We start from the raw sequence: 27119 nt of genomic DNA, 5'->3' as shown, positions 1-27119 counted from the left end.
AATGTTTTGAAGTATATTTAAGTATGGCTTACACTGACACTTAGTGGCCTGAATGCTGCATCATTCAAACACAGCAGTTTTTAGTTATCAATGCCATTGTAGAAATTCACTATTCACAGTAAGCCAGGATTCATTTAATCCATGAATGAAAGTGTCCAGTAGTAGGACAGATACTGAGATTAGGCGAGTAGTATTCAGATGGTCATGTGATGAGATCATGGCCGCCCCCATGAGGCGTCCCTCCCCCATATAGAATAAAACAGCTTTTATATTAGGTTACTGATATGACTGAACTCTTTGGCTCACATGAGTAGTCATTATTTTATAATTATGTTTCAAAATTACAATTCATTTATTTAGAAGTAAAACTTTTTAAATTAGGGGAAAAAAATTACTGAGTGCACCTTTAACTATTTGTCATCACATTTTAATTTAATTTAAATTTTTTGCAGTTGACTTAAATGGTCTTGTGATATGGCAAATGCTTGTTACTAAAGTCCAGTTCCAGCACTGTATTGTGCTCTCTGGTGGAAATGACGCAGGTGGAAATATTCTGCTCACACGTGATATTTACCTTGATTTTTCTTTATTTTCTTCAAACATCACTTATCTCATATTTCATCTCAAGCATGCTCTTCACTGACACTTTTGTCCACTTGTTTAACAAGTACACTAACTTTTGAATTTTTTTTATTAATGGCAAAATAATTTGGTGTGGCAGAAATGATGCCACAACTGTTGGAAAGTCATAATTTTTGAAAAATTGTTTGAAATCATTTTCACACAATAAATATTGAAATAGTTTATGTTTATTTCACTCTTTTTAACTCATTTTCATGGTTTTATATTGAAAGTCTGGGTCTGGAACAAGGCTAAAATGGTAAAAAAAAATATATATATACATAAAGGCATTTTAAAAGTACCACAAAAAAAAAAAAAAAATAAAATAAAATATGAAAACCTGGTAAAAATTGTCCAATTCAGTTTTAATTTTCATATAACACTTTCATATAACAAAAAGAAAAAACGTTTAAATCAGTTTGTTTTAATTAATATCAACCTCTGGGACATGAAAGGCTGAAGAAACACCCAATTGGTAGTTAAGTATATACAGTAAGTCTATATTTCCAATTGACTGTATATACAGTATTTATGCATATACAGTATACTGGTATATATACCATTTACATCCAATAAGCAACAGTAATTAAATCTTCTACAGTAATTAGAACACAAGGCTGTCCAAAGCAGTTTCCAGACTGTCAGTGTGTATAAGCTGTTTTACAGTGTTCTTATAAACCATTATAAATGTGCAATTGTGTGGCAATAAATGTGGTCAAAATATGCTCTCTTTGTACTTTAATTTAAACATTCACTATTGCCTTGTTTTACGCTAAAACTCTGGTAATTTGCATAGCTTATACTAATTAGGACTCTGACACACTGCAGTACACTTGGCCAAATCTGCTGCTCCTCTCTGGAGGGGAATCATTAAAGGTCTGCTGACAGACTGGCACCACTAGGCACTCCCAGCAGGCAGATCCTGCTCTGTCTGACATCTCTCAAGCTCTTCCAGTGACTGGCACAAATCTGTCCCCCTTTTCCCAATAACAGAACCTCTTTTGCGCCTGTAGAGTCACAGTATTGTCCATCTCTGTTGAAATTACGTCATTCAGCTTGTACTGAGAGTTACATGACTTTAGTAATTGTTCTTGTGCGCATACTGTAACTCTATAGTATAATAATGGCCATGCATCTAAGACTCCAGAAAATCAAAACTTCTTTTGTTATACTCCTAAAAGTTGGTAATACAGGTACAATGAGATTTAGCAGCTAATTCAACATCTAACTTCTGTGACATTATGAGCTAAATGCCCTCAAAACCACAAGCCCTGCTTCCAGATCAGATGAAAGAGACACTGATAACAAGAGCCACAGGGTTCTGGTGGCCTGACAGATGTCATATTTCATCACAGTCCACACTATCTACAGTGACAAGTGTCTACATGTGGAATTATGATGAAGTCACCACACCGACATACATTCAGACAAGGGTTAATACTGTATAATGAAGGTAGATTTTTAACCAAAAGGATACTTTTATAAATGTATGCATTTATATTGGGGCAAGTTGTCACATTGTCGTAACATCTGCTTTCTCCAACCACCAGAGGGAGCCCTCACCCGAATACTGATCACACTCCATTTTCTTCTACAGTCATTTCCTGTTTGCTATCTATATAAAGAGCCATGGTTTCCAACAACACATTGCAGTATTTCCAGTCTAACCTGCCTTACTGAGTGTTTTCTCCATTGCCATTGTGACTGCTTCATGTTATGACCTTTTGCCTGTTTATTGGACTTCATGTTTATTGGATTATTGTTTTTGTCTTGTTTGCCCATTTGGACTGTCTATTTTGATCCTCGACCTTTGCCTGTATTTTTGACCATCCCTTTGCCTGTTGATTTGGATTTATTAAACTTCTGCAAATGGATTCAAACCCACCACCAAGCCTGAGTTCATTACAATTATGTTTAATAAGATGCCGTTTTATACAATTGATTCAGCACAATTTCTGTTGGGCAAAACAATAGTTTGATTTTGTTTTGTTTTTTGTGTATTAACTTTTTACATTTTACTGTTTATGCATACCTTATTTCTTGAAATTATGAGTTATTTAGACTCAATAAGTGCCTGAGAAAATACATGTGTAGCTTATGTTCCATCTGTGGACACTGGGGGCATTGATTAGAATTTCAGTCAGCACAGACCGATTTCAGCTGAAGAACTTTCGACCTACTGGTGCTGAATTCAGAGTGAGAAATGCGACATCACGAAAACAAATAAACAGTTGCAAATTACAATATAAAAGGATACTCAATATCCACTTCATAAAAGTACCAAAAAAACTAATGGACAAAGTGCATCACAATTAGCTCATGGGTCCTGAAAATGACAAAACTACACCAAAAAAATCTGAAACAATACAAATCAACACAAGCACACACAGCAGCCAAGTGCATCCGTCCAGACTGAGTAATCATGACACAGCAGTCTGCTGCTCAGAGGAAGTGGATTCGAGATAAGTGACCCAGGATAAACTGCTACTGAGCAGCCGCTGACACAGAGCAAAACATACATGATCTTTGGTACCAGTGGTAATACACTCAACACACCATCCATAAAAACTACTGATAGCAATATCTTATAAGCCATTAAATCTCACCTCAAATCAACGGTTTTGTCTCTTGTTGCAGAGTGGCGGTGAATTCCTCCAGCATCACTGGCTATATTTTTACTCCACTCTCAGTGCTCTCTGTGATAACCTTTAATGCTGTCGGAGAATCTTAAGGGAAGGCGGAGACTAAAGACATCTGGACATGCAGGACAGCCAGCAAGGACACGTTACGAGTCAATGAGGAAGATAAACAGAAAGCAGGAGACACACTCCTCCCCTCCCCTCAGTATTTCAACAAGAGACACACTAACACAGTCTTGCCCATCAGGAACTCATATGTGTATTTGTCATGGCATCATGCCAAGAGCAGTCTTGTAAGGTTGTGCCCTCTCACAGCACGAATGTGACCCTCATCGTGGACTTTTTCACCAAACAACCATCAATTTGCATTGGCATGACACTACCCACTCTCAGAACGTCAGCTTGACCCTTATCTGTAACACAGATAACCCAACAGCTCCTCTGGAAATTACAATAGTAGTCTCATGTTAATCTCGCCTCACAGCAAGAAGGTCTCGGGTTCGAGTCCCGGCTCAACTGGGCCTTTCTGTGTGGAGTTTGCATGTTCTCCCTGTGTTTGCGTGGGTTTCCTCCAGGTGTTCCGGTTTCCCCACAAGTCTAAAAACATGCAGGTTAAGTGAATTGGAGACTCTAAATTGCCCTGTGGGACACTCACATGTGTGGGTGAGTGTCCCACAGCCACTGGGGGTTGCATCAGGAAGGGTGTAAACCTGTGCCAAGTCAAATATGCGGATCACGGATGGTCTGCAGTGGCAACCCCTAACGGGAGCAGCAAAAGATGAAGAAGTCTCATGTTAATCTCATAAACATTATGTGACTATGGCGAAATTTTTGCAAAATTATGCAAGATTCCTTACACGTATCGCGGCAGTTTCGAGGTGAAATGTCCACTGAGTGGTGCTAAAAGGGAGTTGAGATTTTCTCCCAAACAGATGAGATTTTTAAGGTTAATGCTCTTGAGTTTTAAATAAAATAAACCAATCTCCCTACCCTAAACCCTAAACCTAGGCCTAACGGATAGTGTCAGAAAAATAAAATGTGAAATGAAAACGCAATTGCTGTAGCAACCACGTTACCCGGTCCTTTGGATCACAAGTGCAACGTTCTATCAGTTGAGCTACCGCGCAATTTCATTGCACTCAAACAAGCTTGTAAATATAGTTGTTATGTAGTACAATTTCGAATAACAAGCCATGTAAAAATCATTTTGCAAAAATGTTGGTATAGTAATGTGATTCTGTGAGACCAGGTTGCAAAAACTACATATTTTCAATTCTGACTAATCAATGGGTTTCAACTAATTGGCCTTAAGTTTCTTGATAAAACCCAATGTTATGCATACAAAAAGACGGAGCGCAATGGAATGGAACAGAATACTTTGGTCTCGAGACACGTTTTAAAAAGTTGAACTAAACTATTTTTAACATGTCATGTTGTCTTAAAAATGTAATGCTCACAGTAAACTCAAAAAAGTCACAATAGAAAAGAGAATTCATTAATCAATAAAGGGGAACTATTTAAAGACGACCTGGCAACCACCCACAACATCCAAGTGTCATGCCACCAGAGTTTTGCACAGGCAAGTACCACTTACATTTTCTTCAGGAAATGTAAAAATCTAGTTTTTACTACAAAGAATCTGTCCTTAACAGTGTCTATAAGGCAAGGTGTGGATCTTGGATCTAAAAAATTAATATTCCTATTGCAACTTCTGTCCTTTTGTGGCTGGTCTCTGCTTATATCATCCTTTCGGAATCGGACTGTTCCGGAAGCACTGTATATTTCGCGCTGTAGATTCAAAAGAACCGGCTCGTCTAAATCGTTCTTTCGGGAATCTGACCATACCGGAAGCACTGTCTGTTTCGCGTTGTAGATTCAACAGAGCTGGCTCATAAGAGTCATTTGTTTGTGTGTTATATGTTTTTGACCCAGCAGAGGGCAGCACTGCTGCAGAAATGCACTGCTGGAATTACTGTCAGAGTATTTCAGTATGGTGTTCCAGCCGCATCGGCATAAAATTTACGCAGGGGAACTGTTAACAAAACTGAAAGTCACGAAGATCATCCGATTCCTGTATTTTGTACAGAATGGAACCGATCCCAACCCTACTCATCATCTTTCATACTTTCATCAGTACATTGAGATACAATATCCAGCTCATCACCTAGGCCATCCTCTACCATCTGTGCTGTTTCTCCAGCCTCAGTCACTTTCTCAATATCATCCACTTTCACACTTTCAACAGTAACATCACTTACATTCCTATCAACAATATACCTGCATCCAGGTTGTTCATCTCTCTGTGTTATCATTTCAACTCACCTCAATTTGCTCGTTTACCTCCTCACCATCCCTGTGGTGATTTCCTTGTCTCAGAATTAGAGTTGTTGTTGTTTTCCTCACTTTCAGATGTTGTAACAGACGGCTGTCGACTATAAGTTCCATTTTTGTGTGGACATGAGAAGCGTTTGTGTCCTAAATCTCCACATTCAAAGCATTTTAGATCATGTATGTATTCTCTCCATGACTGACATGGAAAGAAAATTCCAAAGATCGCTCAGGTGAAGTCAGAAACATAAACACTTGCCTTTTGAATGAAAGTACGTGCTTGAGCACAGTATTTTTACAACCCAGTGGTATAATTTTTACAGAACTAGCGATTTTTCCAAAATGTGCCAGCTCTTTAATGATAACTTAATTTGAAACAAAAGATGCTACATTCAAAATTATTATTTTGGTAGCTGGAGCAGATAGTGGGGTTACGGGAGCAAACGTTTCCTTCACCCACAATCTGCTCTCAATTAGTTGATTAATTAGAGACTCTGTGTGTAAAAAACAATGACCACTCTATTCATTTGAGAGGCCGACATGATGTTTTCGAGCCCAACCTGTTCTCCGACCACTAAGAGCAGTACTCCTACCATAACACCTGGTTCTGTCTCACACATTCCCTGCATGGGAACAGACGCCATACTGGCTAAACTCACCGAAATTGGCAAGTTTTACAAATGTCATTACCTACAATATATTAGATTGACTTACGAGGGAAAACAAACGAAAAAAGTATAAAGAAGAGAGATTGTATTGTTTTACAATTTTTGTTTGAAATACTAATATTTAAAAATCATATTTTTCTTTTGTATTATTTTATATTATTTCTTTATTAACATTACTGGCATCTTATTTCTTTTTTCTTTCTTTTATGTTGTTTTATTTAAATTTTATGAATATTGATGCTTTTTTAATGTTATTTAAATATTGATTTTAATAATATTTATTTATTTATTATTTATTTGTGTTGTATGTTTCATTTTTTATTAATATATTTTATTCTTATAATATTATGATTAAAAAATTATTTCTCATCTGAAATTTTTATTTTAGTTTTTATTAATATTGAAGCTTTTTTTGATATGATTTAAATTTTACTTTGATACTATTTATTTACTATTTTTATTGTATTTTTATAATAAAATATTATATTATTATTATATTAATGTGATTAAAATATTAGTATTATTTTCTTTCTGTTCTGTTCTGTCACTGTTATTTTATTTTATTTTTAAGTATTGTTTAGAAGTTTATTTAATTTTATTAACATTGTTGCCACATTATTGTTATTTGTTTTTTTTATTTCTTTTATGTTTTTGATGCTATGGCAATATTATTTTCAAAACAATCATGCCAATAAACTATTGTGAAATTAAACTGATAATTGAGAGAGAGAGAGAGAGAGAGAGAGAGAGAGAGGTTTAATCACTACTGGCCCACATGTCACGGCTCCGGTGAGTTCGCCGGTTTATTATGTTGCTTTGTTTTTCTCTCTCCCTCTTGTCTCGCAGGCGGAGCCGGCACGCATGATCAGTGTTTCCATGGGAACACTGATTGTTCCCGGGGAAGCGCTGATCATGCCGCTGATTAACGTGCTAGCTAAACCTGTTCCACTCTGATTGCACTCCCTACTTAATCCTTGTGTCAAGCAGCTAACCTTGCTCTCTTTGTCTAATTGGTGCTGTCTCATTTATCAAGTGTGGTTGCCTTCCAGTTTGCCGCATGCCTGTCCTCACTACTCACGAATCACCAGTGGAGGATTCTTCGTCTCTCTGCCCACGTGTCGGGAATATGACTGCCCTCCTTCATCTGGGCTTTGCTCTCTGCACCACGCTTCAACGGACTCTTCCTTCAGATCTGCTCCTGACTTCCACAACGCATACACCTGTCTACGAACACACTCATCCTTTGCTCGCTGTGCGGGCACAATGCGCACACAGACTTGTTCTTCGCCTTCTGCTACTGCAGCCACTGCTGGGATTCCTATTCATAGCCAGCACAGTTTATTTTGACATTTGTAGTTAATAAATCCTTTGAACTGTTCTTCTGCTATTGGGTCTCTGTCTCACACTCTGACACCACAGGCAGGAGAGAACCACATTTCTCAGACATGAGAAACATTCTGATATCAAAGCATCCACACTGATACAATTACACTTCAAACCTGAAATTCTGATCATTGAAATTATACACAGCTTCAAAGGAAAACTGTGTTGCCCAGAGGTTGCATTTTCAAAACTCAGAATACTTAAGTTGAGTTCTTAGATTTGTTTAAGTATCATTTTGTCTCTGATGTTTCCATTCAAATTCTTTGAATAAATAAAAATAGACACAAATGAGACAAAAGTGAGAATTCCTAGATCCAGCAGGCATAATGATCATTTATTCTCTTCCACTCTAAACAAGCTACTTAATTCTGTAGGGATGGGGCGTGGTCATGTGTCAGGAGTTTCAACTCCTGCTCCAGGCCCAAGCGGAAGACTGACAGGAGTTCCGGAGCCTGATCACCCACAAGGGTATTGCTGCTGTGACCCTGGAGCCCACCTCTACCGTTCCACCGGTTACCCTAGTAAAAATGGGGCCTGCAGACGATCCCAAAACCTACCTCGACCTCTTCGAGAAGACAGCCGAGGTGTGGAGATGGCCGCCTGACCAGTGGGTGGCCCGGTTGCTGCCACTGCTCTCCGAGGAAGCACAACTAGTGGCCCAACAACTCCCCGCCACTAACCTCCTCGTGTACAATGACCTGAAAACGGGTCGGTCGTAGCCCAGAGCAGAGTCGCCAACATTTCCGTTCCCCAAACGGGCAGGGGTGTATCGGATACCTGTGAGTAAAAAGGGGATACATACCAAGCTTTGGTGGATTCGGGTTGTTCTCAAACCTCTATCCAACAGTGCTTCTTGCAAGACACAAATAGATGGGTGATGTGGTGTGTGCATGGGGATATACACACGTATCCTGTGGTGACCGTTGAGATACAATTCAGGGGGAAAAAGCATAGAGTGGAGGCGGTGGTTAGCTCCCTCCTCACCTATCCACTAATTTTGGGAAAGAACTGGCCTGAGTTTCAGAATTTAAGGGGAATATGTGTGGAAGGTTTCTGCAAACAAATATCACAATGTGTGAAGTGTGATGTGTTGGCTGGAGAGGAGGTAGCAGGGCCATCTGCGTCACGTCAGAATGATGCAAGGGTGGGGAGTCCCGCCCTGAGGGAATTCCCTGAGGGGGATTTCCCTCTGGAGCAGTCACATGATAAATCCCTTAAGCACGCCTTTGACTAAATGTGAGTAACCTATGGTCAACAGCTCCAGCCGAACCTCGCGCTCACATATCCCTATTTTTCCATTATTAAAGGCCGGCTGTATCGAGTGACGCAGGATGCTCAAACAAAAGAGAATACAACCCAGTTATTAGTCCCAAAGAGCCGTCGGGAAATGCTTTTCCAGGCGGCTCATCATAATCCTATGGCGGGTCACTTAGGGCAGGAGAAAACACTGAACCAAATAATGGCCCGTTTTTATTGGCCGGGCATTCACGGAGATGTCCGCAGATGGTGATGCCATGAATGTCAGCTAGTGAATCCGCCTGCCACCCCAAAAGCGCGTTTGCGCCCCTTGCCATTAATTGAGGTTCCTTTTGAAAGAATTGGCATGGACCTCGTCGGGCCATTAAAGTGGTCAGCATGCGGATATCGCTTTGTGTTAGTCTTGGTGGATTATGCAACACAATATCCAGAAGGGACCTTCACAGAGCAAAAACGAAATTCAATATGTTCTTGACCTTCAAGCAAAACTACACACATTGGGACAGTTAACACAAAAGAGTTTGCTCCAAGCTCAAGAAAGACAGAGACTGTTCCATAATAGGGGTGCACAATTGCACATGTTTGCACAGGGAGATAAAGTCCTTGTATTGCTGCCCACCTCGAGCTCTAAATTACTCGCCAAGTGGCAAGGGCCCTTTGAGGTCACACATCTCGATTATGAGGTTAAGCGAACGGATAGAAGCGGAGCTTGTCAAATTAACCACCTCAACCTCCTAAAACCTTGGAGGGAGGCGGTCCCCATGTCCTTGGTGATGGTAGTTCCAGAGAGGGCAGAGCTTGGACCGGAGGCCATCCCGAGGAAGTGCGCAATTGGGCTGGTGGAAGTTCGGTACCTGGGGTTCCACTTGGGTCATGGGCAGGTGCGGCCCCAGATTAACAAGACCGCGGCGATCGTGGCCTGCCCAAGGCCCAAGACCAAAAAGGAGGTGAGACAGTTTCTGGGGATGGCTGGCTACAACCAAAGGTTTGTGCCTAGTTACTCTGACATCACCAGCCCACTGACTTATCTTACTATAAAAGGGGCCCCTGATCCGGTCCAGTGGACGGAGTCGTGCCAACAGGCTTTCTCAAAAGTAAAATCTGCACTTTGTGGGGGGCCGCTTTTACATGCTCCTAATTTCTCTCTCCCTTTTATTCTACAGATGGACGCAACTGACAGAGGGCTGGGGCAGTGCTGTTGCAGGAGGTGGGGTGGGGAGTAATGGCCAGTGCTGTACGTTAGTCGCAAGGTCTTTCTGAGGAAGACGAAGTACAGCACCATTGAGAAGGAGTGTCTGGCGATCAAGTGGGCCATCCTCACACTCCGCTACTACCTGCTGGGGTAGGCCTTCACCCTCTGCTCAGATCACGCCCCACTCCAGTGGCTCCACCGCATGAAGGATACCAACGCGCGGATCATCCATTGGTACCTGGCACTTCAGCCATTCAAATTCGAGGTGATCCACAGACCGGGGGCGCAGATGGATGTCACTGACTTTCTCTCCTGAAATGGGGGCAGAGTTGGCAGGCTGGACGGTTCCCTGGCCTGATCAGGTGGCAGGGGTATGTGGGGATGGGGTGTGTGGTCGTGTGTCTGTCTGCGGGAGAGAGAGAGTGGTGAGGGTCGGCACCTGGGTTTCATTAACTCTAACAGCTATTTCTTGTTACAGTGATGGCAGAGGGAGTCTTTTTCCCACAGGAATTTGAAAAGTCAATTCTGCTGCATATAGAACCATCCGCATAGGAGACAGTTTAGCATTAGACAGAGACTGCATTATGGTGTGTTATGGACTGCACAATAGATGTAGTTGAATAGGCCCTTTCTTTAAAAAAAAAAAATTAAAAAAAAAAGAAAAAAATGAAATATTAATAGGAATAATATTGGTCTAATTATCCTGGAGCTTTTACTGTACAATTTAAGCTACTGACTACAAGACGAGAAAGGCAGTCTGACTTCAGACATCCAAAGATAGATACATTAGCTGCATTAAAAGCTTTATTAACAAATCCACCCTACCATAATGACTTTATTATATGCATATACTCTCAGGGTTTAGCTGAACAAATAAACCATATAAACTAACATGAATATACAATGTGTCAAAATAAGGGAACAATTTAATGCATTTGACTGAAAGAAAAAAGTGTTGTTTTTATGATACAAGATGAGTTGTGACCAGACCCTCCAAGACCCTGACCCAGAAAATTTGACCTCCATTTCTTGCAATTGCGAGAATATGAAGTTGCAAATGTGCAATATAAAGTCACAACTGCATGATATAAAGTCGCAATTACGATATTGACTAGCAACTGCATGATATACTGTCGCAATTGTGTGATATTAAGTCACAGTTGCAATTGTAATTTAGTGATATAGTCACACTTATGAGATATAAACTTGCAATTGCATAATATAAAGTCAAAATTACAGAATATAAAGTTGCAGTTATCAGATATAAAGTCGCAAATGGGTGATATAAAGTCACAACTGAGTGATAAAAGGTCGCAATTACGAGATATAAAGTTGCAGTAATGAGATATAAAGTTGCAGTTAAGAGATATAAAGTCTCAATTGTGTGATACAAAGTCGCAATCACGAGATACTGACTCGCAATTGTGTGATAAAAGGTCACAATTACAAGATAAACTTGCTATTGCATGATATAATGTCACAGTTATAACATAAAGTCGCAATTACAAGATGTAAAGTCACAATTACGTAGTATAAACCTGCAACTGCATTATAAAAAATTGCAGTTATGAGATATAAAGTCGCAATTGCATGATATAAAGTCGCAATTATGAGATATTAGCTTGCGATTGTATGATATAAAGTCGCAATTACAAGATAAAAACTTGCAGTTGTGTAATATAGTCACACTTACGCAATAGTGACTCGCAATTGTGTAATATAAACTCTCAATTGCATATCTCAGTTATGAGATATAAAGTTGCAGTTACGATATATTGACTCGCAATTGCGTGATATAAAGTCGCAGTTACGAGATATAAAGTCGCAATTGCAAAATAAAAAGTTGCAATTGGGTGATATAAAGTCACAACTGAGTGATATAAAGTTGCAATTACGAGATAAAAGTTGCATTTATGAATATAATGTTGCAGTAACAATATTGACAGTTGTGTGATATAAATTCATAATTGCGTGTGTGACAGTTAAAGGATGCACAAGGAGGAGGCGTGAACCGGCTCAACAGTCAACGTAAAGTTTAATGGTAAAACTCATCTTAAAACAACATAAAACATAAGACAAACAGACACACACAATGCAGCCACGTGCGTCTTTCTCTCTCTCCCGAACTGGCGTCTCCGGCTCCCCTTTATATCGCTCTCCCGCTGATCAGCTGATTCAGTGCCAGCCATGCACCCTCACGGCCCGGCCACGCCCTCGTGCATGTCACACTCCTCCCCGCCCGATTCAGGCCGGGGTATCAATCGGACTGACCTACTACCCCCCCATCTCTGGAGGGGAGATGCTGCCCTTCCAGCTATTCTGTCAGCCGGTGGTCCGGCTCTTCGGCAGTGACCCCTCTGTCCCCAGGCAGATGCCCGCGGCTGCTCCTCTGGCGGACGGCAGCGGCAAGGCCTCCACGACAGCACATCCCTCCTCCCTCCTGGGTTTCAGCACCAATGTAACCATTAAAGTATGGGCAAGGAGGAGGCGGAAACCAGCTGAACATCAACGTAAAATTTTATGGAAAACTCAACTTAAAACAACATAAAGCATAAGACAAACAGACACACACAATGCATCTCCGGCTACCCTTTATCTCGCTCTTCCGCTGATCAGTTAATTCAGCGCCGGCCGTGCACCCTCATGGCCCAGCCACGCCCTCCTCCTCTTCACAGCGTGAAATAAAGTCATAATTGTGAGAAATAAAGTCAAATTAGTGAGATTAAAGTTACAATAACCTTTTTTTATTCCGTGGCGGGATCATAAATTCACCTAAAATCCAGATCCAAACATTAGAACAATTCGGGCCTGGATCCAGACCAAGACCTAATCCCAAGACTCTGTCAGTCCAAGAACAAGGCTGTCCAGACCAAGACATTAAGTTTTGAGACCCAGATGAACACATCATGTAACAAGACTCAGACCAAGACAATATTAAAATGGTCTCAGGAGGTCTCAAGACAAGGTCTTGAGCACAAGGTCAAGACACCAATGGTTTTACACATTCCTAAAAAAGATAGTTCTTATCATGAGGGATGAAAATAAGCTGAAATATGAATAGAAGTGAAAAACTCATACTGATGTATCTGGCAAAGAGAGTGTAGACTAAACTGGCAGGCATAAAATGCGCAAAGCCATTTTGGCAATCGCATAAACGCATCTAGTGGACGTGGTGTTACTGGTTGAGTCTGAGCAACCAGTTTCTACCTACAATATGTTAAAATTCTGCAGTTTGTCACGACTGACCCAGTTTCCACAGAGCCATTTAGTCTGAGGGTGTTTTTGTCACCAGTACCTGCCATTGGGAGTTTCTGTCTGTCTCAGAAACTGTCTGTTTCAATAAATAGCTTAGAATTTAATTTTTATCGATTTACACGTTTTGAGTGTCTGGTTTGTTCCAGACCAACCCTTCAATCTGAATTGAAGTCAGACCAGCATTTCAAAGTATGTAATTTGTTTCCCATTCGCAAACTGTTGCCTTGAGGGCAAAATATTAACATCATATTGACCACCAAAAATAGTACTTCATGTTGTCCTCTGTTATTATTAGTGCTTACTGAGAGAGATCCAACACTGAAACTCCTTATAAGTTGAATCTAATTGAATTGCTTTAGGCTGTCTCCAAAACGTAGGTGATTATGTTCACTTAGAGGGATAGTCCACCCAAAAATTCTCTCATCATTTTCTCACCCTCATGATATCCCAGGTGTGTATGACTTTCTATCTTCAGCAAAACACATTTGAAGAAAAATAGGAAAAATATCTTAGCTCAATAGGCCTTTAAAATGCAAGTGGATGGTGATACGATTTTTGATGCTCAAAAAATCATAGTCTGCATAAGTGTCATCCATACAACTCCAGTGATTATATTAATGTCTTCTTAAGCAACACGGTCGCTGTTAGTGTGAAAAAGATAAATATTTGGTGGGACATTTTGGGCATGATAAGACACTGAACTGTCTTATGGCCTGTTTTTATTGTCCGGGCATTCGTGTAGATGTATGCAGGTGGTGTGCTGCATGTCACGAATGTCAGTTGGTGAATCCACTGGCCACTCCAAAAGCACCATTGCGCCCTCATCCGTTGATCGAGGTTCCCTTCAAAAGTATTGGCATGGACCTCATTGGGCCATTAGAATGGACGGCATGGGGACATCTCTTTGTATTAGTCTTGGTGGATTGTTCAATGCGATACCCTGAAGCAGTGCCCATGCACAACATTTCAGCACGCGTGTTGCGGAGGCACTCTTTAAAATGATCTCCCGAGATCCTAACTGATCAGGGCATCTTGTTTTTTTCACGTACACTACACAAACTGTATGAACTATTGGGGAAAATGTTGATCCGTACAAGCGTTTACCATCCACAGATGGATGGCCTGGTCGAACGATTTAATCAGACCCTTAAAAACATGGTTCAGAAGTTTTTACACGAAGATGTGTGAAACTGGGAAAAGTGGCTAGAACCCCTGTTATTTGCATAGAATTTGCTCCAGGCCCAGGAACGGCAGTCCCGGCTGTATAACACAGGCACTCAGCTACGGGAATTTTCACAGGGACATAAGGTCCTTATGTTATTACCCACATCGAGCTCTAAATTGTTAGCCAAGTGGCAAGGGCCTTTTGAGGTCACACAGCGATTTGAGGAAGTCGACTATGAGGTATGGACGGATAGAGGCAGAGCACGGCAAATTTATCACCTGAATCTCCTAAAACTGTGGAGAGAGGCAGTACTCATGGCTTTGGCAATGGTCGTCCCAGAGAGGGTGGAGTTAGGTCCGGAGGTGAAACTGAAAAGCACCCATCAAAACACCCCAGTTCCCTGTGAAGACCACCACCTCTCACCGACCCAAGCCAATGAAGTTGCCAGGTTGCAAAAAGAGTTTTCCAACATATTTTCGCTTCTATATATATATATATATATATATATATATATATATATAATACAGATAATTAAAAGGCATTACATTATTTGGCACACAAGTATGCATTAAAAAAGACAATACAAAAAGTGGCTTTAGAATGCAATACACAGTTTATTTTTCATATTATTGAACATAAGCCTATCATTGGCCTACAGCTCATAGCAATCCATTTTGAAATTGAATTTGTTAATCAGTCCGAGATTTATTATAAAGGCCTGACATTGTGGATCGCGGAGAGTAGCATGAGCCTCCCGTGCTGTGAGTCTCCGCGGTGTCATGCACAATGAGCCACGTGATAAGATGCGCGGATTGACTGTCTCAGAAGCGGAGGCAACTGAGACTTGTCTTCCACCACCTGGATTAAGGTGAGTAACCGCACCACCACGAGGACCTACTAAGTAGTGGGAATTGAGCATTCCAAATTGGGAGAAAAGGGGATAAAAGAAAAAAAAAAAGAAAGTGATTTGATCACACTAAAATCATGTTAACAAAGGAAAGAAAGGACAAGTAGAAATTATTTTTTGTGGTAATCAACATTATGCTACAAATGCGGTCGAATGAGCTTAACTTGTATTGAATCCGGAATATTCCTTTAACAATGTTAATTAATTAATCACTGGTATCATACATGATAGCTAATGCATTTTCTAATGTTAACAAATAGAACCTTACTGTAAAGTGTTCCCAAACAAACACAAATCTGATGGTAAACCCTTAAAACAATATGGCTTTTCAAACAGAAAACAGTATGCAATATAATCCATGCTGTGTTAAAAAACATCCAAAACCACTTGCAGAACATCTTACCAACTTACTCACTGTAGTAGGCACCGCAGACAATTCTGAATACAGATGACTCTGGAAAATTCAGACTTACAGAGGGGACTTTCATACAAGGTGAAGCTAAGGTACTAAATATAAATTGTCCGATCTTCATCACTTGTCATTGTTAGAATGTTCTTGTCAATGCAACATCATATTATAGTTTTAGACAAAGGTCTCCACTTCTTCTCCAGAGTCTGAATCAAAAGGAACTGTGTTCCTTTCATCCAATGCGTTCAATGCAGCCCACGTCTGAAATATACAATATATTCTCTCAGCTGGCAAATGGACAAGCCGGCTTTGATCCAGGTTAGATGGATATTTTTACCTAAGCCACAAACTGAGGCATATACCTACAGTGAATGCCATTAGTAATGTATATAGATGCTACCTGCCATGTCTAAAGCTCTTAGGCCATGGAGGTTCTAATGTAAATGGATCACAGTGGATTTATCAGATAATTATGTACAGATTGTTCCTTTCTACAGTCTTACATTATCAGAATGTTGGCTTACCTGTTCAGTTTTTTAAATATATTATACATTGTGTAACTGTCATATCAATGTCATATCAATGTCTGAAATGATTGACTTATTTTACAGTCCCTCTTATTCACACTCTAGAAATCTAGAAAAAACGGTGGTGTTAATGTGATGGATACGACATCATCCTGTGAGCGACCTCATTGAACAACAAACTTGAGTTTGACCACCAACTGATCTTTCAGTTTAATTTTCTTAAATCACAGTTACTTTGTGTGAGCACCAACAACCTGCTGAAAAAAAACATCAGCTTACATCAGTCAAGATGATTCTGCTGGTGACCACTTTAAATGACCAATTAAAAGCACCCTATTGCTCTGGGTATGTTTTGGGCACTTTAAGGCTGGTTTGGCTGGAAACCCACCATGGCTACTCTGAAAGCTGATCTACCTGCAACAATAACCAGCTTAACCTATTTGTGCCAGTAACAAACCGGCATTGGCCATCTGAATTTGAATGCAATGGCGATCATGAAGATGATGAAGAACAATGTAATGATGAAGATGATGACTGAGGCAATGATAATTATGATGATGAAGATGATAATGTGATTAAGGTGATGATGATGATGATAATTATGATAAAGAAGAACATGAACAAGGTAATGATGAAGATGATGGTGTAATGAAAATAGAAACAATGGTGAAGTACAAGCTAATGAGAAAGGTAGTGATGATGATGATGATGATGATTATCATTATGATTATGTTGAAGATGTTGCTCAAGGCAATGATAACAAAGAAGCTGATGATGAAGGTGGTGATGATGATGATGACAGTGATGATGATGATGATGATGATTATGAAGAAGGAAAAGGTAATAATGATGAAGCTGATGATAAATCTGTTAAGGTGATGATGGTGATGAGGATTACATTGATGATGGTGATGATGATGAAGGTGATTGTGATGATGATGATGATTATAATGGTGGTGGTGATGGTGATGATGATGAAAATAATGGTGATTATTGTTAGGATATAATGATGATGATGGTGAACATGGTGATGATGACGAAAAAGGAAACGATAATAATGATGAAGCTGATAATAAAGATGGTGAATCTGATAATGGTGATGAGGATGTAATGATGGTGATGATGAAGAATGTGATGAAGATAATGATGAAAATGTTAATGATGATGTAGTGACGTGATAATGATGATGAAGATGATTAATGTGAAGATAATGAAAATGATGATGGTGATGATGATTGTGATGCTGATGACGATGGTGACATGATGATGATGGTGGTGGTGGTGGTGATGATGATGGTAATAATGGTGATAATGGTGATAATAATGATGATGATGGTTCTGATGATGATGATTATGGTGATGATGGTGAAGAAGGAAATGATAATAATGATAAAGCTCATGATGAAGATGGTGAAGGTGATGCGGATGGGGATAAGGATGTGATAAAGGTGATGATGGAAGTAATGATGATGGTGATTATGTTGATTAAGTGGTCTGTTTGTAGTGTTGTACATTCATCAGTGTGATATGGAGGAATATATTTAGAGTCAGTGTAAGACCTGAGCACCGGTGGTCACTCTGCAGACAGACTCGTGTTTCATCCGCATTATATGCAGAGCTGCAGCTGCAGGCGTTCATTTATCAGGCTTTACAACACTGAATCTAATCTGAGTGTGATAGAGTGATCCATCCACACACACACACACACACACACACACATACACATGTTGGTGCGGCTATCCTTATGAGGATTCTCCATAGACATAATAATTTTATATAGATTTTATTCCCTAACCCTACCCCTAACCCTAACCCTCACAAAAAACTTTCTGCATTTTTACATTTTCAATAAAACATCGTTTAGTATGTTTTTTAAGCTATTTGAATTATGGGGACACTAAAAATGTCCTAATAAACCACATTTATAGCATAATACCCTTGTAATTGCCAGTTTGTAACTTAAAAAAATGTCCTTGTAAACCACCCAAACCCGCCCACACACACATCACATCTCTGTTTCACATATGCCTGGCTTCATTTACTCAGCTAATGTGCTTTGTCTGGTTATTCCATCATAATTATAGCAATGGTCTCCCACACAAAACAAATGGTACCAAAGAATACATTTCATTCATTTGAGGAGAGAAAGAATAATGAATAAAAAAATGACTTTTTTTAATGGGAAAATTATGAAGTTATTAAGGGACAAACATCACTACAAAGACATCAAGAAACTAAGGAATTACCACTGTGATTAGTGGGTATTACACAAACAGCACAGACAGATCATTGGACCAAAAATGATGTCATGCTTTTGAATGTATGAGCAAAAGCAAAATGTGATTTTAAAGATTTCAGTACATGCTATGAACCAAGAACGATTGAAATAGCAAGTGATTACTGTTGAAAATGAGACAGAGAAAAGGGTGTGTCCTACTGTAAAGACAAAGTAATGAATTCATAGGAGAGAGGGTCCTCTTCTGGTCATTAACTGAAACTACATAATGGCATTGCAGAATAGCATTCTACCATACTACTCATACTACTTCTGCAGTATGAAGTTTGCATACTGTGAAAAAGATGTACATTTTTCATTGAAAAAAATTAATAGAACACCCAATTACATGCTAGACTTATCAGCTGCAATAGAAGACTGTCAAAAGTTAAGAAGGTTTAACAGGATTGATTGAAAATGCAAAATATATACTTTATTTGCTGCAGTGCTCAGATGGGTAAACATATCTTCCAATAAATCAAATTTCCTCTAAAAAGGGATAGTGCACCCAAAAATGAAATTTCTACTAACTAACTAACTAACTAACTAACTAACTAGCTACCAGCCTACCTGCTAACTAACTAACTAACTTACTGACTGACTGACTAACTAGCTACTAACTTACTTAACTACCTACCTACCTAACTATCAACCTAACTAACTACCTAGCTACCAACCAACTAGCCACCAACTGGTTATCTACCAACCAACCTACTAACTAAGTAACTAACAACTTACCAAACTACCTACCTACCTAACTACCAACCTACAGTACTTACTCACTCACTCACTCACTCACTCACTCACTAATAACTTAATTAACTACCAACCTACTTAACTGCCTACCTAACTACCAGCTTACCTACTAACTAACTGACTGACTAACTAACTACCAACTTACTTAACTACCAACCTACCTAACTACCAACCTAACTAACTAAATTCCTAGCTACCAACCAACTAGCCACCAACTGGTTATCTACCAACCAACCTACTAAGTAACTAACTAACTATCTACCTAACTGACTGACTGACTGACTGACTAACTAACTAACTAACTAACTAATTAACTACTTACCAAACTACCTACCTACCTAACTACCAACCTACAGTACCTACTCACTCACTCACTCACTCACTCACTACTAACGTAATTAACTACCAACCTACTTAACTGCCTACCTAACTACCAGCCTACCTACTAACTAACTAACTGACTAACTAACTACCAACTTACTTAACTACCTACCTACCTAACTACCAACCTAACTAACTAAATTCCTAGCTACCAACCAACTAGCTACCAACTGGCTAGCTGCCAACCAACCAACCAACCTAATAACTAACTAATTATGTAACAAACTAACTAACTAATTGACTGACTGACTGACTAACTAACTAACAACTTACCAAATGACCTACCTACCTAACTACCAACCTACAGTACCTACGTAACTCACTCACTCACTCACTCACTCACTCATTAACTTAACTAACTTCCAACCTACTTAACTACCTACCTACCTAACTAACTAACTACTTAACTTCCTAACTAACTAGCATTGTTGTTCACTCATTCACTATAATCTATTGATTGATTCTCAATTCATTACGAGTTCCATGTGAACAGGCTCATCTCACAGTGACAGCAGTCATCCAAACAAACACCCTGTAAGGTCATAACACACATGCAAACATTTCATGAGTTGCTGCTACACTGCATGTCTTTCTTAGAACAAGAAAACTCAGAGTATTACAGTACAAACACACATACGTGTGTGGTATGGTTTGATTTAGAAGAAAACCCTAAAACAAGTACGTAGAATAACTGTATATTGCTTTATCAAGCAAACATCATTATATAAAAATAGAATTGAAATCATGACAGGATTTTCATTTTGGATGAACTATCCCTTTAAGGCACAGTTTCCTTTGTGTAAAAAAAAAAAAAGAAGTTACATCTCTCTCTTTCTGATTCTGTTTTCCCTCCCACTGCTCATCTCTTCATCAGTCTCATCCGCTGTCTCTCGTCTGAACTCTCTGTGATCATCTAGACGACCATCACAAACACACTATCACTGCAGGTAAGAGTAAGATTCTTCTCCATTAAATGAAAATAAACCTGACAAATATTAACAATGAAAATAAAAAGACAAGTACCTTTTTCTCACCCTCATGTCCAGGTTTCAAAGTCTATAAGTGGTATACTGTTTGATCATTATCACACTATATGTCAGAAATGTAACAATATGTATTGATGTTACAGCATATTTAAAAGATTGTAACTTAATAGAACCCTTTGGGAAATATTCAAAAATGAATAGGGGAGAGAAATGTCACATACTAATTCTGAAGACAGCTGTCACAAAGTAACTGCAAATTTGTGCTACATTTTAACAACTTCCATGCATTATTGAGTTTATGAACTAACGTGTGGATTTTTGTTGTGTGTATGTGTGTGCTAACACTGTCAGGATGCCACTTGGAGGGGGAAACAAGTGTGGCTGCTGTCAAAAGACGGTGTATTTTGCAGAGGAAGTTCAGTGTGAGGGGCAAAGCTTCCACAAATCCTGCTTTCTGTGCAGTGAGTAAACACAGCTGCAGAGGTGCTCTCTTCCTAGTCTACAGTATATATTAATAAACATATTATGCTTTAAAGCACAAGCTGTGAAATCTATTAGAGACAAAATCACAGATACCAGCTTTGGATTTGGAAAGTTATAGAGATTCATATTAATGTGGCACAGGGAGGAACCTGAGTATTTTGAGCGTAAAGGATGTTCATTAAATGAGATTCTACAGCATGCATGGAAATGGGTGGTGATGACAAATTCTTTAGAGAGAGGGTGTTAACTGGAAAATAGATTCCTTCCCCACTGAAAGTATTATATAGAGTGGAAAATGTAATATGTTGTTATTAAATTAATCGTTCAGGAGACATGTTTTATTAAGGTACAACTTTGCCTCAGATGTTTCTCCTAAAATCCTATGGAAACATAAAATACATAATTGAGTCAATTGTTGACATACAGAAAGAGTAAAGAGCTATAAAAGACATGTGGATAGCATAACTCATTTAGTCTTGGGAAAATTTAATGAGAAATGTTTTTACTAATTTCATATTGAAATCTCTGACTTTTGAATGCAGACTTTGTTACCTTTTGCAAATCTGAGCACAGTTTAAGATTTTGTTGAGACTGAGACTAAGATGAATACATGCTTAATAAGTATTGTTCACTGTTAGTTAACTAATGTTAACAAATGGAACCTTATTGTAAAGTGTAACCAAAAAAATCAAAAACATTTATTTAATGGCATGCTTAATTGAACACATGATCCTCAACAGTAGTTTGAGCCTCTGAGATGCTAAGATGAGAAAAGTCCTTTAGGTGGAAAGCTGGCATGAGCTTGGATACAAGACAGAAAGCCAAGCATTTAAATCTTCTCTGTTTTAACAAGCGTGACCATATTAGGCGCTGTACAAATGAACGTCATTCTCGGTTTATCTGCCTTACATGGCTGCACACTGTCTTCATCTGACTGCAGTTCTGTACAACAGATGAGTGTTTGTGTAGATGATATCACTTACACATAAATTTACATTAACTGTGGACCTTAATGAGTAAGTATTATGTCATCAAATTCCAGTATAGAGTGGAGGGAGTGTATATATTTAAGGGAGTATGTCAGAGATAAGACAAAAAGAAGAAATCTCTTTACTATTTCAATTGTTTCTCCAAGAAAGCAATGGGATGAAATGGAGAGCAAATGGATTATGCTTAAGTCTCCAGTTTGTTTCTCAAATGTTTCCTCTGTGTCTGATTCTGAGCTTCATAAGAGATCTCAGTAGTGTCTCAGAATGTGCTCAGAATTGCCAAGTTATCAAAATCTACATCAAATTCTCCCAAGGCCAAATGATCTGAGCTATCAGAGATGCCACTCCAGTTTTAAAGTTCTTTACTCTTTCTGTATGCCAACAATTGTTTCGATTGTGTCTATTTTTACTTCTCCAAAAGGAATTTTAGGATTAACATCTGACGTCACGTGCACACTAATCCGTTTACGTTTGAAAAATAGGTTTCAGTTTCCTAACGTCACTGCAAAATGCCATTCTTGTGTGGATGAGAGGCGAAAACGTAGATAAATTAATGCGTTTCTATACGAAAATGGATTACTAAGGATGTGGCACATCACTGAGAACTCTATTATATTGCAACATTCCGCAACCCATTTTACTTCCATAATCTGACATATTTCCAAGTGCAACAGGATGTTCAACGAGACAATTGTAGGGCAGGGCTCTATCAGAAATTGATTGGATCCTGAAAAATGGGCATTATTCTTGATGTAAGTCTAAAGGGAAAGTCAATTCAGAGGCCAATGTTTTTTATTTAGAATAACTTGCATCATTGAATCATGCACAATATAACCAAAAACGTTCAGAAAGTTAATATGGTCCATTTTGATTTTATATTAACTTTAAGTCTTTGGAGAAATGAAAGCTTATGAGTAATAAACTTTTCCTTCTATGATTTGTACACTCCAAGGTGCTACATTTCCAACAGTTATCCACAGAGCAAATGGTCTAATGCTTAAATATAATTGCGTGTTGTATTGTACGCATGCATGACTCTCCTATATTCATTGCAGTGGTGTGCAAAAAGAACTTGGACAGTACAACTGTAGCTGTACACCAGGATGAGATCTACTGCAAGTCCTGCTATGGCAAGAAATATGGCCCAAAAGGGTATGGTTTTGGTGGAGGAGCAGGTACTCTGAGCATGGACACCGGCGAAGCTCTGGGAATCAAACCGGCTGGGTAAGTTGCTCATTCTTGCAACTTTTCAAATCAGCAGCTCAGTAAAAATAATTGAAAGTAGCTATTTCTATAGAAAGGTATTCCAGACTTGCAGAAATATGCTCTGGACAAGTTCAGGCTCTTAAAGAGCACCTATTAAGGATTTTAAACATTGTTTTAAAGGTCTCATACAATAGATTTAAATGCATCCAAGGTCAAAAAACACTTTAATTTGCTCATAATTTAGGGGCCGTTTACACGACAACGTTTTCCACTAAAAACGGAAAACTTTTGATGCGTTTTGGCTGTTAGTTTACACAACAACGGAGTTTTAGGGCCTGAAAACGCAAATTTTGAAAACGGGTTTCAAAGCGCAAGTTTTTGAAAACGATGCTGTTATCATCTCCGTGTAAACATACAAAAACGCGAATTTGTGAAAACGATGACATCATGCGCACGCGTATTACGTGTTCAGTCAATAGGCATGCGCGTGAGTACTTCAAAACAATGCGCGAGACATTCAAAACTACAATGGCAGACTACAGGACTGTGTTTGTGCTGCTCAAGATTTTGTCCAGACAAAATTGCTCGATGCTTTTGTAATCTTCATTGTTTATATTCACCGCTCTGTGGAAGAATGCTTATGTGCGCAGGCGTGTAGTATTTCTTTACAAAGTGACATCGCCAACTATTGGCCTGGCATGCATAATACAGCACTTTTAGTCGTTTTCGCGGATCCGTGTGAACGGGGATCGTTTTGACAACGTTGTCGTCTGTATGCAAAACTTTTCAAAAACGCAAAGGAAAAACTTTTCTGTTTTTTGTACATCGTTGTTGTGTAAATGTACCCTTAAATTGCAGCATTACCTTTTTTTCCCAGTGTCAAAAATGACTCGTTCAATGATCCGTTCTAAAGGATTCATTCTAAACTCCTCCGTTCAGAGAGCCTACTCTGCTCTGATTGGTCAGATGTCCCAGTCTGTTGTGATTGGTCTACCGCTTAGTGTAGTGTTTGAGAGCAGGTCAACGCTATTCGCGAGCAGCCAATGAAGACCAGAAGCGGGTTTTTTGTTACCAAATTATGTAGGTTAGTACAGGAAGTAAGTCTGGAATTACTAACGACTCGTTTCAGGTGTTCAGAATCGGTTCTTTCTTTTGGGTGTCAATAACTCCATTTGTCGTGCACTTTGATTTTTGAAACTTTGCAGACTTTTTTACATTCAAAAACAGCTATATAACACACTACATGAAAGGTAATATTTGAAAAACCATAATAATATGTGCTCTTTAAACTTGTTTAATTATAACTTCAATATTTACACAAAGGCATGAAAGTGAACAGGATGGGGATGAAGAGCTAAAGTTAGCCATTGTGAATCAGTCAGGTTGAGAGTTAGCTTACATGAGGGTGTCAACTTGAAGTTCATTTTTATATTTTTTGTAATCATATTTTGATGATGATATTATCAAAACAATTTCTGAAATTTAATAAAAAATAATGGAATGTTTTAGAGTGAGACAAAAGAATTCATTTAATCCACTGTTAAATTACTTACTGATGTTTGTGCTGTTGTTTTCCCTCCAAAATGATGTTACTTCCTGGAGGGATGATGTCATCAAGGATCCGTCTTTTGCTAGTTAAACGGATAATACAAAACTGAATGGAAAGTGATATTGAAATCATAGGGGATATATAAATATTCCATCAAATATGTTTTCATTGGTAATATATATATATTACCAATGAAAACATATTTGATGGAATATTTATTTAAAATTCACTCCTATCTCAACTGTATTGTGATAAAAGAAAATTAACTAAAAGGATTACATTTTAAAAAAATGTGACATTGACAATATATCCAATATTTTAATACATACCTGTATATGATGGGGACATGAAAATGTAATGCATAGCAGGAATAAGCCAAGTGAAATTTACTTTCATAAGCATCTATCGTTGTTCTTTTTTTACCACTGTGCATCAAAGTAGCTAATTTAACATGTCTGTATTTTTCACACAGACAAACATCTTATCGTCCAGCCAATAACCCCAACCCCTCAAAGTTTGCTCAGAAGCTTGGTGGCTCAGACGTTTGCCCTCGATGCGGAATCGCCGTGTATGCGGCAGAGAAGGTCGTTGGAGGTGGAAACGTGAGTCGTTTTTTCTTGACAAAACTTGTCATGATACAGTCATTTTGCTCAGGGCCTATAACCAAAATGGTTATGTCCAAACCTCAACTGTAAGACAGAGGATTTACAATATATATTTGACATACTGCGATAATTTAGAGAAAAGGCTTTGCGGTAGTCTTGAATGTATTGGCATGGTTGCTAAAACAATCTTATAACCAAACATTATTAACCACCTATGGCAAAATAAAAGCAAAATGCTGCCCCAAAGCAACAAAACCACAGCAAATCAAAATAGGCTATATTTGATGGTTAATATTTTGTTCTTCGAATACTATTCAAATTTTCTAAATATTACAAAAACCAACATTTGAAAGCTTAGGATTTATGTAGGTTACTATTTTTGGTTGTCTAATTTCAGCCTCCCAAAAGACAGCATGCTTTATGTGCGTTGGCGCCACCTATTGCACTGGAGTATCGTGATTTTGTGTCACCACATGACGGAAAAAATTAGCCTATAGGACGAGATAAAAACTAATTTGATCTTAAAATAAATTTTCATAGGTCCATAAGATTCCATGGTTTCCATTTAAATTCTTGTTGCGTTAAATATTTGTTCTATGTGTGAATAGGCCTTAAGCCTGGCTAAACGTGTATTTGTTTGTGTCCTTGTTTAGTCGTGGCATAAGAGCTGCTTCAGATGTGCAAAGTGTGGCAAGAGTCTGGAGTCCACCACTCTAGCAGATAAAGATGGAGAGATCTACTGTAAAGGTCAGTCTTTAAACATCATGCTTCTCTCTGTTTATTTGATATTCAAGACGGTGAGGTTTTTTTAGGAAAAAAGGTTTAAAAACTATACTGACAAATCATGGCAACTTTATGGCATATTAATTTTACATTTAATTTTATTACATATATTACATATTATACTATGTACATACAGTTGTGCTCATAAGTTTACATACCCCTTGCGGAAAAAGATGTTTAGCATTTAAAAATAAAATAAAAGAGATCATAAAAATGTTGGTATGTTTGTATATAAAGTCAATTGTAGTTTTGGTGCTGAAAAAAGTACTTGGAAGTCCTGGATTTTCATTCAGTGATGCCTGTATGAACCCAGATAACTTCATATTTGATCTATTGTTTACAATTCTATAGGGTGCTATGCAAAGAACTTCGGACCGAAAGGCTTTGGATTCGGCCAGGGGGCTGGCGCACTTGCCCATGCCCAATAGAATTACAGCTGGCATTGGTGAACCCAGGAGGAAAATATGGCCATTCATCACCTATAAACATCACTTTGTGGGAGAAAGAGTCTCATAAATGTTATACACATAAGTGGTTATATTACATTCATTTTTGGGCTCAGTATATACTAAATGTGACATCCAAGATACATCTTAATATTATCAGCTGATATTTACGCATAATAATAAAATTGGGTGATTTTTCACTTAATTTGGCATTTATTTATTTATTTATTTATTTTATCAAAACATTGCTGTTGATGTTTGAGCATCCCAGCCAGCCTGATAAAACATCATCCATCCTTCAGATGAGAC

The 27119-nt window shown here is 38.6% G+C and overlaps 2 protein-coding genes across 3 annotated transcripts in view; both read left to right on the top strand.

Annotated features, from left to right (window-relative positions):
- LOC127448955 (nuclear factor of activated T-cells, cytoplasmic 2-like) overlaps window positions 1-27119 on the top strand; it is a 357327-nt gene that overhangs the window by 224046 nt on the left and 106162 nt on the right. The window lies entirely within an intron of this gene.
- Window positions 20581-27015, top strand: csrp1b (cysteine and glycine-rich protein 1b). Its single transcript, XM_051711994.1, has 6 exons — window positions 20581-20710; window positions 21101-21210; window positions 23277-23445; window positions 25449-25578; window positions 26235-26328; window positions 26716-27015. The coding sequence occupies exons 2-6, from the start codon at window positions 21102-21104 to the stop codon at window positions 26790-26792; spliced, it is 579 nt and encodes a 192-aa protein (XP_051567954.1). The 5' UTR covers window positions 20581-20710; window position 21101; the 3' UTR covers window positions 26793-27015.

Source organism: Myxocyprinus asiaticus, chromosome 12 (genome assembly GCF_019703515.2).
Source record: "Myxocyprinus asiaticus isolate MX2 ecotype Aquarium Trade chromosome 12, UBuf_Myxa_2, whole genome shotgun sequence".
NCBI lineage: Eukaryota > Metazoa > Chordata > Actinopteri > Cypriniformes > Catostomidae > Myxocyprinus > Myxocyprinus asiaticus.
The sequence above is the reverse complement of the archived record's forward strand: the minus strand, read 5'-3'. Positions and strand labels throughout refer to the sequence as shown.